Source organism: Silene latifolia, chromosome 11, assembly GCF_048544455.1.
Source record: "Silene latifolia isolate original U9 population chromosome 11, ASM4854445v1, whole genome shotgun sequence".
NCBI lineage: Eukaryota > Viridiplantae > Streptophyta > Magnoliopsida > Caryophyllales > Caryophyllaceae > Silene > Silene latifolia.
In genome coordinates, this window is record NC_133536.1 from 8517128 (window position 1) to 8535176 (window position 18049).

The following is an 18049-nucleotide window of genomic DNA, read 5'->3' on the forward strand; positions in this document are numbered from 1 at the left end:
CACTCATTATCATGGGAAACATGTCATTAATGGTGTCAATCATCACAACAAGTATAAACATGATAATAGAATGAGGAAATAAACAATAAAGAGTAAAGAGTAAAGGATTTATACCAAACTTGAGATGATCCAAATAATAAAGCAAAGAATAATAGAAGAAACTTGATGATTGATGGAAGGTTGTCAATCTCCCAATAATAACCCAATAATCTTCAATTACCCAATAATAAACTTGAATGATAAACTTGAACAATAATTAAAGAGAGATTAATGTGTAATTTGTGGAAAGATTAAAGAGTAATCTATTCTAATCTACTCCTAATCTAATCTAAAGGAGGATTTTCTACTCTAAAAACTTCATGCTTGATTAATTACAAAGATGGGGTATTTATAGTGGAAATTAGGGAGGATGCATTAGGGTTAACTAAGGGTTAAACTAGTAATTACACTTTTGAGTTTGAGCAAGGAGGAGCCGGTATTTTTCGGAGGAAGGGAGTCTTTCTTTGAAGCTTGGAGAAGACGAAATCATGCTGTAAAGGAATCCGGGCGGATTGCAGTCGGGACGGACGGATTCTGAAGATGCAATCCGGGCGGATTGTGGACAATCCGGGCGGATTAGGGAAGACGAGCGGATTCGCTAGAATCCGGGCGGATTCTGGTAGGGCAATCCGAGCGGATTTGTAGGGAATCCGGGCGGATTGTCTTCCAGGAAATTTTCTTTATTTTCCCAGCCAAAAGACGTGCGTCTTGTGGGGAAGACGGGCGTCTTGGGGAAGACGGGCGGATTCCTGCGAAGACGGGCGGATTCCTGAACAGCTTCTTTGTTTGACCTCGGATTGTAAAACGGACGTCATTTTCTCATCCGGACTCCTATTGGAGTGATTCAAAAGCCTAGATCGCTTGTTTTTTCGACGCCGTTCCAACTAGCATACTTTCAGAGCCAAAAGAGAAACTCTTGGTTTGCGTTCCGAGCCATTTTCTTCATGAATGGCTTCCTTGGTTTTCCTCCTTGCTTTAAACCTTATGACCCTTCTATATACTCTTTATTCCTACATCTTTGGTCATCATTCTTGCCTCCTCTTCATACTAGTCCATCTAATATCATCAATAAGCTTCCAAATATGCACGAAAGACGGGAATTTCCGCCTTATTATCTTCTTTTCTACAAAACATATGAAATTCGATAGAAAAGCAAATAGGAAGGTTTTGACGGATAAAATGGCCATGAAATGCTATAATAGTATGCAAAATAGGCTCAATTAGGGGACTAAATGTGCGCAAATAATGTTCACATCACCCTTCGAGGTTTAAGCATTGGTACTTCCTGTCCGTTATGTCAGACGGGTACGGAGACTCCCGAACATCTGTTTCGTTCATGTGATGTAATCCAGCATGTCTGGAGGGCTTCGTTGCTTGGAATTAGATCTATGGCTAATTCAAATGTCTCTTTCATTAAGTGGCTAGCTGATCTTCTGCTGTATCTTCACCGTTCTTCATCGACCGGGTTTGATGATTTACTGTACTTCTTTTGCGTCTTACGCTCCATTTGGCTCACTCGGAACTCCATTGTTTTTGACAATGCTACTCTTGAGCCTGTTCGTATACTTCGTCTGGCAGACACCTTGCACCGGTCCCATTTAAGTTTATCTTCTCTCCGTCATGAAGAAATTCAAATAAGCCGATTTTCCAATATGGCAGGTATGTATCCAACAATTTCGAGTGCTACGATTTCTTACAAGATCTCTATTTGCAGGAGTTCCTTTCAGAATGGATATGTGGCTACTGTTGTATCTGACTCTTGCTTGCCTGAGACCTTCTACTTGCGTGCTTCCTCTCTTTTCGCGGCGCACTCTCACGCATTGCACCAGGTTATGAAGACTCAGGATGTTTCGTTTACTGACATTGCTTTTATCGTTTCATCACCAAAATTATCATCAGTTCTGGCATCTCAAAAGCCAGTTCCAATCGATGTGCGTAATTCACTGTGTGGAATTCGCACTTTCCTTCGTTCCCGACATAACTGGTCGGTTAGTTTAGCTACTGGATAGTTTACTGTTTGTAGTTGTTTTGGTTTCAGACTCTTCTGTTTTCTTTCTTTTAATATAATGGTTTACTTTTGTCGGAAAAAAAAAAAAAAAAAAAAAATCTCTTATAAAATCTTTGAATTTCTAAAGTCGATTTGTCCGAACGCCACTTACAAAGAGTTAAAAATTGAAATTAGAAAAGTCAAATAAATCTGCTTTATTGCTAGTAAGTTTAATAGCAATTCTACTTTGTTAATTATTTGAATTAAGCATTGGTTAAACAAAAAAAAAACGGAGTTCTTAGCTTGGGAGTAGGGATGGCAGTGGGTCGGGGATCCGACCCAGACCCTGAGGGTCGGACCCTAATGGGTCGGATATGGGTCTCATTTTTTCAGACCCAAAGGGTATGGGTCGGGTATGGGTCTTAAGAAAATATTTGGTCCGGTCCGGTCATGTTATGAGACCCATACCCACCCTTAGACCCTTTATTAAAGAAAAAAAAATCAAAATTACAACTTTTTCAATTCATACGGTAGAAACCCAACTAAAGTCTCTCTTTCTCTTCCCTCATCCCATAAAGTGATAAAACCCAACCAAACTCTTCTGACAATACCACCACTCCACCACTGACACAAGAAAACCACCACCACATCACGATATACGACGGCAACCACCTCTCTAATAGCTTCATGATCGACAACCACCATTAACGGCAGATTAATAAACTCATAATGTTAAAGTAGTATGATTTTTTTTTTTAATATTATAGACCCCATAGCTGTTAATCTTGTTACTAAAGTGGCTGAAACTCGAACCCACAGGTAGACCCAGACCCTACCCTTACCCATAGGGTCCGGGTATGGGTCCTCAAATTTTAGATCCTTGCAGTGGTCCGGGCGGGTGCACGGTCCAAAGGGAAAATCTCGGGTCGGGTCCGGGTCTAGGCGAACCCTACCCAGACCCTACCCATTGCCATCCCTACTTGGGAGTGAGACCATGTTCTTTTCGGCTAAAAGGAGCTAAATTGAATCAAATTGAATGGGGTTGAGCTAAATTGAATGACAATCCGTCTCATTGTAGACGGACACTATCCGCCTAAAGTTCTAGACGGATAGTGGCCCTCTCACAAAATGCAAGTGGGAGGGCAAGTGGGGGTATCCATTTCCCACCCACTTGCACTATCCACTCTCATTTTGTGAGAGAGACACCATCCGTTTACAACTTTAGACGGATAGTGTCTGTCTAAAGTGAGAATTTGTGATTAAATGAAGTTGAAACCAGAGTTAATTTGTGAAAAGATGAACTAAATTGAATGAAGCTAAATTAAACTAAATGGAGATGAGTAAAACTAAAATGACCTGAAATTAAGTCAGAAAAACAACGGGACCTAATACCTTAAGAGCATACACAAATTCTAAAATATAAGGATGTTCATTTTCTATTAAAATTCACATTTACTCACTCAGTCCTGGTCATTTATTTACTTTTTTATTTTTATAAGTCTCATTGATCATTTGTTGCGTAATTTGAACATCCAGTTACGGTGAGTGTTCACTTGTCATCCAATACCACTACCCACAAATGGTCTCGTCTCCCCTCCTTGATCTTTGTTCCAAAAATAAAGGTAAATAAATAATAAAAACGAAAAAAATATTACTTTTAATTAAAAGATATTTTTTATACAAATGGACTGTCTTACAATATGAGTCCTTCTCATACAATAATTACATAGTATTATACAAACTTCAATCACCATTAACTAACTACAAATCACACACTACCAAATTCTTTGTATGAAATGAAATAGTCAACACCTAACATGATCTTGCAATTTTACATTTTCATGTTTCTAAGCATAGTCAACACCTAAATTGATCTCCTTTTGAGCCACCTTCCTTCTTTGCTCCACTAATGGTCCATACATCCAACTACAATACAAGTAGTAAATTATGTTCATAAAGCTCAACATTGCAAGAAGCCAATAATAGTAGTCATAGTGACCTTTATTCACATTGCTTGTAATCCAACCCTCCTTACCACCCTTCCTAGTAACACCGTCAACGACGTTCATTATTAAGCCCGCGAGCAAGCTTCCAAATGCCAGACCTACACCGGATAGACAGGTTGCGATGCTTGACATGTTCTTGGGGAGCTCGGAGTAGTAAAACTCAGTTTGTCCGATACCATTGAAGGCCTCAGCTAAGCCAGCGAAAACATATTGAGGAATGGTCATCAAAGCGGACATTTGGAGTACCGCTTGTGGATTGTTTTCTAAGCCCTCGGTTATGACCTTTTGTCTCCGGATGCTCTCTACAGTTGCAGCAGACACCATAGACATAGTGGAGCAAAAGAGGCCAATCCCCATTCTTAGTTTTACGCTAAGGCGGACAGGCTTTCCATAAACTTTTGACGCCAATGGAAGGAGAAGTCGGTCATATATGGGAATCCAGATTACTATGACAATGACGAGGAATGTGCTGAACGAGGCAGCTGGGATTTCGAACTTTGGGCCTAGGTGTCTGTCCATGGTCTGTGCAAGCAGCACGGGGAATGAACCAACGTTCACGGTTACAGACATCATGATAGAGGTTGACCAAATCGGAATGATTCTGAGAAGGGATTTTAAACCTTCAACTTCCTCGACTGTGGTAAGTCGCCACGGATTAACGGCCAATCCATCAGGGCCAATGTCTTGGTCAGGATCCTTAATGATGCAAGCTTTATTTAAGAACCTAAAACCATATTAGATTACAAGATTAAATACGAAAGAATGATCTTAGGCATAGCATAACATATCTTGTTTGTGCAAATATCAACTAGCTTAGTTGGTAAAATCATGAGCAGTGGTACTCATGACCTGAATTCAAACCCCGTCAGCATCAAATGCCTGAGATCAAGGCCTAGAAGGCATAAGATATCGATATATCATGTTTGTAAGATGAAAATCGAACCTTAATGTTCTACTTGGTAAGGATGCTTCACATTCCTTACTTTGATAGTAAAGCATATTTGTTCCTTGAGCCAAATAACTCATTCTTCGGTTCTTAAAAGCTGCAACGATGACTTGCGCCACGCTTGAAAATAAACTCTTCTTTACCTTGATTGTCAAATAATACGGAGAAACAAGGAAGAAAGACACAGCAGATAAGAACATTAGAAAGACGGGGATTCCAAACCCGATTTTCCAACCATAATGATCTTGAATATAGACAATCACCGTCATTGCAATAACAACAGAGAAACATCCACATGCATAGTAAAAATTGAAGAAGGTTTCAAGAACCCTCTGATTCTTAGGACTGTCGCGTTGATCCACTTGATCAGCTCCAAATGCCTGAGAGCAAGGCCTAACGCCACCGGCCCCAAATGACATGAGAGTAAAAGCGACAATTAGAAGTGAATACTGCCCTGTTGTCGGAGACTGGCATTTGTTAATTAATGGGTCGCACGGTGGTGGCTTTGCTTGCGGAAAAAGTGTTGTCATCCACAGTGTAATCATCCCCTATATATCAAGAATTCATTACTAAATCAAAAACAGACTGATCAATTCAGAGTAGTCAGACGTGGTTTCGATCAAGCTAGCCGAAAATAACGAATCTAAAAGTCAACTCTTGTAATATAGACTTATAGTAAATTCATTCTTAACTCAAACCACGTTATGCATGTGATCTTTGTGGTCCAGAACTAGAAGGCAATTAATTTTGGGATGTCAGCTGCTTCAATTATGTTAGCATTATTGTACCATTAATGATTATTGATTAACAACCATACATGTAATCAAATTGATTATAAACCCGTATGAGACCGTCGTATGCATACACCTGTAATGAATTCATATGTATTGTTTATTGACTTTATTCCATTGTATACACATTACTGACTGATGGTCACGTCTTTTAGGATACATGTTAGAAAAACCGATAAAATATATCAATATAGTCAATATAATCGAAAATTATACGACTTCAGAGTATCAGGGTGAAGGAAATTACCAAGAGACTGATGATGGAACCAATACCAATTGTAAGGAATCGACCAGCGAAAGAATCAGCAACAAATGCACCAACAATGGGCAAGAAATTGAGAGCTGCAGTCCAAAAGTAGAGCAAATTCTGTGCTGCTGTTACACTCATTTTGTAATCCTTCATCAAGTATATGATCATGTTTGGCAACAATCCATAACTCGCCACCTTCTCAAACGACTCATTTGCTGCAGGTACATGTATTCATTAGTCATAATCCATTACTAATGACTATGAATGTATGATCATTTAAGTTTAAAGAACTGGTCTTGTTTAAAACCGTCTTAAACTTTTAACATATCACACAATCTTATATCATGATCATTCATGTAACATAGACAAAAGGAGGTTAAGACGGTTTTAAATGAGAATTTGTAATGTTTAATTGAATACCTATGATGAATGGTAAGGTGATAAAGCCTCCCTTTTTCTTGCTGCAGGGCACTTGTTTATGATCTTGATTCATCTTTGTGTCTTCTTCCCTTTTCTCCATTATAACTTAAAGAAGATACAAGATTGACAGTTGAACATATATAGTGAGAAAGAGAGGGAGAAATGAGGAAACTTCTTAACAAATTGAGTTGGTAACATCCCTAACATGTGTTGGTATTTAAATATGCTGATTTTTACTGTGTTTCTTTCTGGTTTTACTGTCTCAACTCTCAAGTAGTAAATAAACAGTTGAGCAGATATCAAAGTCATGAGATGTGGTAATCATATTCAAACCCCGTAAGCAACATATCCATCCATGTGGCCCTTTATACCACACAAAAAAAAAAAAAAGAGTTTACTTCAAACATATCCGTCTTTAAGATTAAAACGTGTCAAATACATAGCAATACTCAACTTAGGTAGATAAAACACGATTTTGATGATCTATAGATATTTGACTTTGGTCTCATAGACAAACTATATCTTACGGAATATGGAGTATTTTACAAGATCTAAATCTAAGATAAATACACCCGTTTTAAACTAGAATTTATGTAAAATAAATGGACAACGCAATAGGTGTGAATAGTTGAAGTGGTAGATTGTACACTGACAAGTGACAAGGGAGTGACACAAGGAAAGGTAGACTTTGCTTGCTTGGGCATTTTAGCATGTTGCATCTTTCCATCTTTATCTCATAATTGTCAATTGACTCATGATACTCTGATAAATTTAGAAAGTGGTGGTCCCAGGATTTACAGGATGAGAATGCACAATTGAAAAAGAAAAACTCGAAGAATATAAGAAAGTGATTAATCATATATTCTATGGTGCTGTTTGGCCTTGCTTATGTAAAATAACTTTTCCTTTTTAAAAGGAGTTTATTCACAATCTACTTTTTGGAAAAGTTTTGATTGTTTGGCCATAGTTTTGTAAAAGCGGTTTCGTATAGAAGTTATATGTTTGGCCTAATTACTTTCATCTAACTTTTTTTGCTTTTTTTTTCTCTTTATGTGAAAAGTAGAAGTAGAAGTAGCAAATATCTACTTCTACTTTTAGGGGGTAATTATCAGCTTTTAACTTTTTAAAAGTAGTTTTAAAACTCCCTAAATTAGAGTGTTTGGCCTAACTACTACTTTTTCAGTTACAAAAGCACTTCTAAAGCTTGGCCAAACAGCACCTATATATAGTAAACATTATGCCAAAAAATCTCAACCGTAAAAAAAACCCTAGCCTCCATCAAATTATACAGAGGCTCCCATCGATTATCAATCGATCGATGGTAAGCCCCAAAATTGTTTCAAATTTTAATCAATAGTATGCATACTATCTTCTATTCAATAAAAGTCTCCCTTTTGGTGAGAATCGTTTTTCTGTCCCTTATTTCGGGGGTTTTCCATTTATTCGTGGTTTTAGTTTCATCAGTAATATAGTCAAGAGTAGTTCGTTGATGGTTTGCAGCGTGTTCTTTCAAAGGGTAAAAGTGATTTGTCAACGATCTTTGGAACCACTTAGAGGTAAATTTTATCTCATAAATCAAACGAAGGATCCCCTCAAAAGCTACATGAAGATAGCGATAATAGGACGAGCCGAATTGTCAGATGCTGTTTTGAGATCCCTAGTTTATAAGAAAAATATTTTTCTTTGGTTTCCATTAGATTTGTTTTCGATTATGCTTATTCTTTGTAAGTGCCGTATGACGTTCTATTAATGAATTTGTTCCGGGTATGAATTCCGAAGCAGGTTTGTTTACCACGCTAGCTTTGTCGAATAATGCCTCTTCTAGCCTTGACTGCTCTCCTCGGCCTCTCCTGCGACAATGAGCAAGGCGAGGGCTTGGCTTTGTGCAGCGTACTCACTCCGACGCTCAAGTCGGTGAACTTCTTTGTGATTAAGTAGTAAGTAACTTGATTACTTGTATTGTAGAGAGATGAGAGAGATAATACCAATTTAAGTGGTTCTTAGGTTAGATTCTGGATCCCTTCCTCAATGAGGATTGAGGAGTATTTATAGACTTTCACCTTTTGTCACGTAGTAGCCAAGTGGGCCAAGTGGCACGGCGGGTGAAAAAGCCCGATCTACCCTCGGCCGAGGGACCTATGGCGGCGTGCGAGCCTGGTTGACTCCATGCCGAGGGTTCTTGGATATGAGTACGCGGGTAGGTGCCTCTACTTTGGTAGGTTACCATGCCGAGACCAGTGCGGCAGCCGAAAGGCTCGCATCTTGGGATGTCTAAGTCATTGGCTTCTTTGTGGATATCTTTGACCTCGTTCAATATGTTGACTTGGTCGGGCACTGCAGAATATGCCCCATCAATTTGCCCCAGCGTAGTCTATGCCGTGGTATGGGCTCCGATGTATCTTGAGTGTATATTCGTGCAAGTATTTTTTTGCAAAATTTACGGTATCGGCTTCTTCAAGCATCGGCGTGGTTCTTGTTAGGCCGCATCGTATCCCCCTCCACATGGATGTGTAATGGACATCAAAATGTGGAAGAGAAGGTCTTCTTAGTGAGGCGGACCCAAGGTTGAGAGAGTCTTAGGTGTATTTTTGATTGCCCCGGCCGGTGCTACCTAGCTTGGTTAGTCGTGTTCGGCGGAGAATAGATACTTTAGGAGTTTTCTTTGAGGAAGGTGAATAGGCAAAGGGATATGAAGGGCGTGTTGAAGACGCAGTTCTTTGTTGCTTTGATTGACATTCATTTGTTGCGTCGATTGACATTCCGTGTATGCATGCACGACATGTGTCTCTTCGTTGATTGGCCGACGCTTCATGGGTGCGTTTTGATTGGTCCTCCTTTATGGGCCTTTGCCTATAAATACAGATCTTTGAAGTGAAATTGGTTAACAATTTCATTCATTCTAAAAATTTTCCTCTTTCCAAAATTCCAAGTCTTTCCCTCTCTTCCGATCTTGAATTTTACGTCGGCGTAGCACTTTTCTTCAAGGTAAACTAAAAAACCTTTTCAACTTTTGTTTTGTTTAAGTAATTGTTGTGAACCATGTCTTCTCGACGCCGGTCCCAGTACCGTGCGCCGGGGTTCCCGTCGCGTTTTGATGAGGAGGAGGCGGTAGCCGCAATTCCGTTAAGGTCGAGGGGCCCTAGGTCTCCTTCCCCTGAAGTTGACCGCGAGTTCGGAGCAGCGATGGGAGGATGATGACGATGATGAGGAAAGGAATCCTTCGGTGCGAGAGGGCGACGATCTTGCATCATTACGATGCTGTACCATCGGCCCCAATCGTGCTTGGACCGATGGGCTCGCCCATTGCTCGCTCGAATTTTTCGAAGAGCACTTCTTTTTTGGCAAGGGTACAACATTGTCATCCCTAGAGAGGATCGGACCGTCTGTTGCCCTCCTCCGGGTCACATCGGCGTATATATGAGACACCTGGAGTATGGTCTCCGGTTTCCTCTCAATATTTACGTCTCTACCATAATACAGGCGATGAATGTTGCGGTGGCGCGGCTTCACCCGTTTGCCGTTAGGACTATAGTCGGCTTCGTGTGGCCGTGTCGCTTGGGGGGTGATCCCAACGGTGAATTTATTCGCCGGATTCATTTCCTTCGAATGAATGTTCAAGGCGGCCGGGGGTGGTATAGCGTCCCGGCCCGAGCCAGGCTATCTCACCGTGTCTAAGCTCTCCTCTGCAAGAAGTGGAAAGAACGGTGGGTGTATGTCGAGGTCCCGGATGCTTATCTGTTGCCTCGGTCTTTTGAGCATCGCGTCAACTTGCGGTGCGAGAGCAAAGGGGAGCGTGAGAAGATGATCCCCAAGGGCAAGAATAAGATGGACGCCGCGAATGTCTATCTTAATGAGGACGAGAAGCGAGCATCGAAGCTTTTTGAGGTCGATGATGATGGGGCGCCGAAGGTTTGGTTGCCCCCGACGCAAATCATCTTGATGGACGAGCCGCTTTGCTATGTCGGCCTCATACGGCCCTAGCCTAGCACGGGGTGAGTGGGGTCGGTGTGAGGCCCATTTCTGCTTTAATGTTTTTCGTTGTTTGTATCTTGACATGTCCCTTTGTCTAAGTTTCACTTCGTTTCTTTTTACGAGCACTTTGGTCCCGTTCATGTCGAGCAATTCCTCGAGAAGAGATGGGGGTGGACAAAGACGGAAATGTTACGGAGAAGAATCAGAAGGTCGATGTGAATGACCGCCGTCCGTCGCCCATCGACCTCTGAAGGGCTTGGACGAGACGGCGGCCCAGGCCAAGGTAGCTTTCTTGCCTTGCCTCGTAGGGTCCGAAAAGCCAAGTCTAAAGGCGGCGACGGTGTCACCCTCGATTCGCCTCCACCGAGAGGTGGAGGTCGTTGACATTGTTGATGGAGAGGATTCCGATCTTTGAGGATCTCCGCTTAGGCGTAAGAGGAAAAGATCTCCCCATGCCACCGATGCTTACGCCCGTCGCTCATGTTAATGCTAGCGCCGAGGAAACGGGTCAACCGGCCAAGAAGAGCAAACCCTCGTCTGGTCTAACTTGCGGCTCGGACTTAGCCGGCTCATTAGATATACCGATGACCGGCTCTACAGTATGTCCATGAACGTTGACGTGGACTCTTTGGTTGAATTTTTGTAGATCAACCGGCGCGATCATCCCAACTCGAGCGGCGAGTTGAGAAGAGGCCCGTACGGCGGCGGGAAAAATGTCGACTCCGTACTCGCGTCGATATCCAACACCGGCTCATAGCGGAGGGTGCAAAGGTGGGCAAGAAGATTGGGATTTGGTCCGATCCGCGGCTCTCGTATTAGGGAGCGGGAAAAGGCCTTGGCCGAGACGGGACCGTTGATAGAAGCGGTGAGGCTCGATGTTGTTGCCGCAAAGGGGTGGCCGGGAAGGCCAAGCATGACCTCCATGCCGCACAAGCGCGGGTCGAGGAAATCGAGAAGCTCTTTGTCGGCCGAGAAGGCCAAAGTAGAGGTGCGGTCCGCCGCCGCCATGGTCAAGGAGGAACAGGACGGGTATAAGGGCGGCTACGACGTTGTTGTCGCCCAAAGGGAGGAGTCGAAAAGGGCGTATCGGCTCAAGCGAGTCGCATAGGGAGACTAGTGCTATCCTTGCCCAAAGGGAGAAGGATATTGAGACACTTCAAAGCACGATTCTCCCTCGCATGTGTGCTCGATATAGGGACGACCGAAGAAGCTTTCGGGAGGTGATAGATGAGGTCTATCCGGATGGCTCCTTTACGTGGACAAAATTTGACGAGTTTGTTCGACGATAGGCTCGAGGCTAAAAAGAGAAGGTGCGGCGGATAAGGCCGCCGAGGATGCGAGGGCCAAGAAGGAGGAGGAGGCGGCGCTGGCGGCCCGCGGGAGAGAAGGCGGTGAGGATGCTAAGGCGACTAAGAAAAGCTGCGGCGGATAAAGGCATTTGAGGATGCTAAGGCGACTAAGAAAGCTGCGGCGGACAAGGCGGTGAGGATGCAAAGGCGCCCAGTTGCATCTAAGTCGCTCACCGAGGGTAACACTGGCGATGGCGGTAAGGGCAAGCAAAGCAACGGCATAGGGAGACGGGCGGTCGTCACCGAGGCTCACCGCGTCTCGGATAGCTTGACTATTCGGGGGCCAACTATTAAGCCTTTTCTCCCTGCCATCCTTTTGGCGCTTCAAAGAACCAGTCCGTAACCTTTTGCTTTAATTTTCTTTGTATTTTGTAAGACCTTGGTAGGTAGAGTCTTGGCTTATCCCAAAGGGGACGGCCGTCGTCTGTATTTCTCCTTCTTGTAACTTCGTTATCTTTTCCTTAATGAGATTTTGCTTGCTTTGCCTCTGGCTTGGTCGAGGCCTTTTGATTTATTCCTTCACTTGTCTTCTTGCGTTAAATAATTGAGCGCTTTTCGTTTTTACCTTTGGCTTTAGCCGAGGCGGTTAGAATGCGTATCTCTGTTGTGTTTAACGTCTTTAAGCTCGGTCTTAATTTGCCGAGAGCGGTTGCGTTAATTAATTGAGTGCTTTTTCGTTTTTACCTTCGGCTTGGCCGAGGCAGTTAGAATGCGTATCTGTTGTGTTTAACGTCTTTAAGCTCGGTCTTAATTTGCCGAGAGCGGTTGCGTTAATTAATTGAGCGCTTTTTCGTTTTTACCTTTGGCTTGGCCGAGGCAGTTAGAATGCGTATCTGTTGTGTTTAACGTCTTTAAGCTCGGTCTTAATTTGCCGAGGGCGATCGCGTTTCACTCGTCTCTTCCCGGCGATTCACGGGCAACGGAGTTTACGTTTTGACGCCGTTGAACGCATGTTAGCATATCGGCTCGTCCGTCCGTCACTCCCGTTAAAGGCCGGGATGATCGAGGTTTTGGCTCTGTCTGCTGTGTACATATGTTAGTATGCCTTCGATTGGGGTGGATTAACACTTTGATGAAAAACTTGGATGACTCCTCATTAGATATGAATATGCATTGGGGTGCCAACAATTGTTTTGGGCAACTCATTTGTTATACAAAGTATTTTACGAGATTGTCGGTGTTCCAATGGCTCATCAAGGGTACATCTCCCATGTCGGTCACCCGGTATGTACCCGGCCTCATTTCTTCAACTACCTTGTAGGGACCCTCCCGATTGGCCGTCAACTTGCCATGGATGTTTCCTTTGTTGGTGGCGGCTGACTTCCTTAGGACCAGATCTCCTACTTTTAAGTCCCTTTTGTGGACTCTTCGGTTGTAGGCCCTTTTCATTCTCGCTCCGATATCTTTGCTAAGTTGAGGCGTGCCGTATCTCGGCTTTCTTCGACCAGGTCCAGGGAGGTTCTTAGGCCTTCCTCGTTTTCGCCTGCGGGTTAAAAGTGGCCGTTCGAATGTTGGCACCGTTGCTTCAATCGGCGGGACCGCCGGACCCATAGACAAGGTGAAAAGGATGCACCCGTTGCTTCTTTCTCCGTGGTCCGGAGGGACCATAGAACGCCGGGTAGCTCATCGGCCCATCTTCCCTTGAGGTCTTCAACTGTCTTCTTCAAGCCGTTGAGGATCGTTTTATTGGTTGCCCTCACTTTGTCCGTTGCTCGGGGGGGTGGCGGACGGAGGAGTATGCAAATTTGATGCCGAGTTCTTCCAACCAGCTCATTATTGTGTCACTCCAAAATTCTCGGCCATGGTCGAACACCATGACTTGGGGTAACCCAAAACGAGTTATGACATTTTCCCAGATCACCTTTCTTACGGCCCCCCGCGATTTTCGCAGCACGCCACGGCCTCAACCCATTTGGTGAAGTAGTCGACGGACGACGATTAGGAACTTTCTTCCTCCGGATGCCGTTGGAAATGGCCCTAGTAGATCCATTCCCACGTGCAAAGGGAAGGGGATTAAGCACGGTTGCGGGTCTCGGGAAGGTGCGTGTATCACCGGAGCGTGCATCGGCGATTGTTGCATTTTCGGTTTTGTTTTCGGAATCCTCAAGCATGGTGGGCCGTAAGTAGCCGGCTCGGAGAGCTTTGTGGGCTAGTGTTCTTGCCCCATGTGATGACCACGAGATGCCTTCGTGTATTTACGTCGATATTAGCTCTGCATCGGGGACCGACACACATCTTAGGAGTGGCCTTGTCGCGGACCTCCTATATAACTCTCCTTCAAACACCAAGTACCTTCTTTGCGATCCTCTTTATCTTTTGTGAGAGGTTGCGGTCCTCAGTAATTCATTTGACGAGTTTATACCCCTTTATCGGAGTCATCCATGTTGTCTCGGTTTCCACGTCGCACACCATGCCGATGGTTTCGTCAATGCTTTTAGCGTTCTCGATGTCCACCAAAGCACGGTTGGTGATATTCTTTATGGTTGAAGCGCGGCTTTGAGAGAGCGTCGGCCGGTTGTTCTCGGACACTGGGTATGTGTCGCATTTTGAATGATTTCAATTTTGAGGTCTCGGCTTTTACCTTTTCCAGGTATCTTACCATCCCATCGTCCCGAGCCTCGTACTCTCCTTCGTATTGGTTAGTTACCAAGAGAGAGTCATTTTCAAAATGATGTGTTACGCCCGGCCTCGGCTAACTCAACTCGGTTATCACCGCCTCATATTCGGATTCGTTGTTTGAGGTCGAGAAGGTAAATTTCAAAGCGTACTCGAACTCGTCCCCGTTTGGGCCGATGATAAGGATGCCGGCTCCCGAGCCGTTCGTTGTGGAGGATCCATCGGTATATACCTCCCACATGCCGGGACACGATTCTTCCTGATACGTGCACTCGGCAAGAAGTGCGCCGGCGCTTTGCCCTTTTATCGAAGGCCTTGGTTTGTATTGAATCCGGCCGGATAGCTCATTTGCCCATTTGATAAGTCTGCTGATTGTTCGAATTTTTCAGTGTTTTCTCCAACGGCCGGCCTGGTCGGTTAAGACCGTCATGGGATGTGCGTCGAAGTAGGGTTTCAACTTCCTTGCGGCAACAACCACGGCAAAGGCTGCTTTTTCAATCAGCGGGTAGTTTCTCTCGGCAACGGTGTATGGTGATAAAGTATATTGAGTCTGCTGCTTGTTTTTTCTTCTCGACGATTACGGCCCCGACCGTGGCCGAGGTTCTTGCTAAATATAGATATAGCGTTTCCCCAGTCGGTCGGCTGGACGGGGGTCGGGAGAGTTTGCGGATGGGCCTTCGATTGTTTGAAAGCCGTGCTCTGTTCCTCCCCCCATGAGAAGTCTTTATTCCCTTTTAGCACTTTGAAGAATGGGGTGCTCTTGTCGGCTGACCGAGAGATAAAACGGGCAAGGGCCGCCATCCTCCCGGTCAAGATTAACCTCTTTGCGATTCCTTGGCTCGGCAGTCTAGAATTGCTTGGACTTTCTCTGGATTGGCATCAATTCCCCTGGCGCTAACAAGCACGCCGAGGAATTTGCCGGCCCGGACACCGAAGTTGCACTTTGTAGGGTTAAGCTTCATCTTGTATTTCCTTAGTGAACAAAATGTCTCGTGTAAATCGGCTAGGTGCTCGCCGTCGGACTTGCTTTTGACAATAGCATCGTCGACGTAAGCCTCAATGTTTCGCCCTTTTTGATTTTGGAACACTTTGTCCACCGAGTCTTGTGTAAGTCGCGCGGCGTTTTCAAACCAAATGGCATCATCTTGTACATGTAGGTGCCGTGTATGGTGATGAATGCGCATTTAGGCATGTCTTCCTCTGCCATGAATACCTGATGGTATCCTGAAAAGGCGTCGAGCAGGCTCAGCATTGTGTAGCCTGCCGTTGCGTCTATTAAACTATCTATCCGAGGCAAGGGGTAGCTTTGTCGAATAACGCTAGCTTTGTCGAATAATGCCTCTTCTAGCCTTGACTGCTCTCCTCGGCCTCTCCTGCGACAATGAGCAAACTGAGGGCTTGGCTTTGTGCCAAGCGTACTCACTCCGACGCTCAAGTCAGTGAACTTACTGTGATTAAGTAGTAAGTAACTTGATTACTTGTATTGTAGAGAGATGAGAGAGATAATACCAATTTAAGTGGTTCTTAGGTTAGATTCTGGATCCCTTCCTCAATGAGGATTGAGGAGTATTTATAGACTTTCACCTTTTGTCACGTAGTGGCCAAGTGGGCCAAGTGGCACAAACGGTGAAAAGAGGCGATCTACCCTCGGCCGAGGGACCTATGGCAGCCGGCGAGCCTGGTTGACTCCATCCGAGGGTTCTTGGATATGAGTACGCGGGTAGGTGCCTCGGCTGGTAGGTTACCATCCGGAGACCAGTAGCGGTAGAAAGTCTGCATCGGTGGGATGTCTAAGTCATTGGCTTCTTTGTGGATATCTTTGACCTCGTTCAATATGTTGACAGTCGTGAGCACGAGAATATGCCCCATCAGAATTGTTCTTTTCTCAAAAAAAAAAAAAAAAAAAAAAAATCTCAACCGTGTATTTGGTATATTTTTGAACAAGAACAATAAAAACAAATATTGTTTTCGTGAAGCCAACAAGGTTGCTAGCTGACTTTATGACTTCTATTGGACATGAATTGGACAATCATATCCAATTCTCTCGAACTGGTTTGAAAATTGGTGCCTTCAACTTATCTCACTCATTCGAAAGGATGAGATAGTCCTACTCCAGATGATCATTCTAATTTTCTTAGATTATCAAAAAAAAAAAAAAAAAAAAAAAAGTACCGCATTGTTTTAGGCACTATATTCAAGCCAATCATATAAATAGATTATACCAAAGAACATTAAAATGGCGCATTTTCTTACCGATTAATGTTTGAGATAATTCATTTTTGGATAGTCCTGGTATAGAAGACTTCTTCTCAATAAATCTCTTTCTCACATCATCTTCATCATTGACCAGGTAAGGCGATGTTGACACTCGTTTTCCGGGATCATTGGGCAAATTATACTCTTCTTGATTAGTTTCATCAAGTTCTTCTTCATCTTGAGAAGATAACAAAGAAGACTCTCGGTCATTTTGATTGAATTCTTTGACATCCTCATTGTGAGAAGATAACAACGAAGATTCTTGAACATTTTCATTCGATTCTTTATTTTGAGACGATAACAAAGGAGAAGATGATGATGATGAAGCTTTATGTGCCTTTCTCCACAAAGATTTTAAACTTTTGTATATCTTCATTAATCTAAAATGAAAGACCAATCTCAAATTAGTAGTCTAGAATTTTAATTGAAAATTTCCAATCAAGCAATTAATCAAAACAAGTACTCCATAAATATCCATATAAAAAATTCATCAAAGAGAACTTCAAACTAATAATCTAAATTATAAAATTGGAAAGAGGGGATTAGGGTTTAAATCACAAATAGACAACAACATAAGAACAAAACATTCATATAAAGAATTCATCAAAGAGAATTAGAAACTAATAATCTAAATTACAAAATTGGGAAGCGGGAATTACGGTTTGAAGAACTGGGAGGTTGAATAACTAACACCAGAAAAGATAGGACGGCCGGCCTTCGGCGGCTGGGTGCACGTGGACGGCGGCGCGTGGGACTGTGGTCGTCAGTCACGTGGTAGAAGTCAACTCCTGAGAGTGGGAAAAAGAGAAAAAGGAGAAGGGAGATATTTGTATGGTACGGAAACTAAAACTTTATATCATTATTACTAAAATTTAAAATGGTTTTTTAAATATGTCTTCTAAAATACTCCCTCCATTCAACTCCACAAGGCCTTTTTCTTTTTTCACGTTTGCCAACGCGTGTTTTACGCGGTAAATATCGTTAGCTACGTATTTGCAAAAATTATAAAAACTAGATATTTTTAATGTACTCGTAAAGACGAATCAAACAAGATCCACATGAATATATTTTCACTTACGTATTGAGAGAAAATTGATAGTAAATGCTCACTTGTGAATAGTGTATAAAATAGAAAAGGGCCTTGTGGAGTTGAATGGAGGGAGTAGTAACTTGTTAAACATATTTAAAAATAAAGTTTATGGAAGAAATCATGAAAAGTTCAGATAAAACATCATTTTCATAAGATATTACTCCCTCCATTCAACTCCACTTTACATGTTTGCTTTATTACGTTTGTCAACGCGTGTTTTTCGTGGTAAATATCTTTAACTACGTATTTGCAAAAATTATAAAAGTTATATATTTTTAATGTACTCTTAAAGACGAATCAAATAAGATCCCACATGAATATATTTTA

General features: G+C 43.0%; 1 protein-coding gene across 2 annotated transcripts; it reads right to left on the reverse strand.

Moving 5' to 3' along the window:
- Window positions 1–3653: 3653 nt before the first annotated feature.
- Window positions 3654–17428, reverse strand: LOC141610917 (protein NRT1/ PTR FAMILY 1.2-like). 2 transcript variants are annotated; one of them, XM_074429226.1, is made up of 6 exons: window positions 17292–17428; window positions 16630–17012; window positions 6440–6544; window positions 6017–6234; window positions 4976–5526; window positions 3654–4756 (listed from the first exon to the last, which is right to left on the reverse strand). In XM_074429226.1, the coding sequence occupies exons 2-6, from the start codon at window positions 17006–17008 to the stop codon at window positions 3874–3876; spliced, it is 2136 nt and encodes a 711-aa protein (XP_074285327.1). In that variant the 5' UTR covers window positions 17009–17012; window positions 17292–17428; the 3' UTR covers window positions 3654–3873. The 2 variants fall into 2 exon arrangements, with proteins under 2 accessions (XP_074285327.1, XP_074285329.1); XM_074429228.1 differs by lacking the exon at window positions 17292–17428 and having other exon boundaries at window positions 3777–4756; window positions 16630–16694; window positions 16862–17012.
- Window positions 17429–18049: the final 621 nt, after the last annotated feature.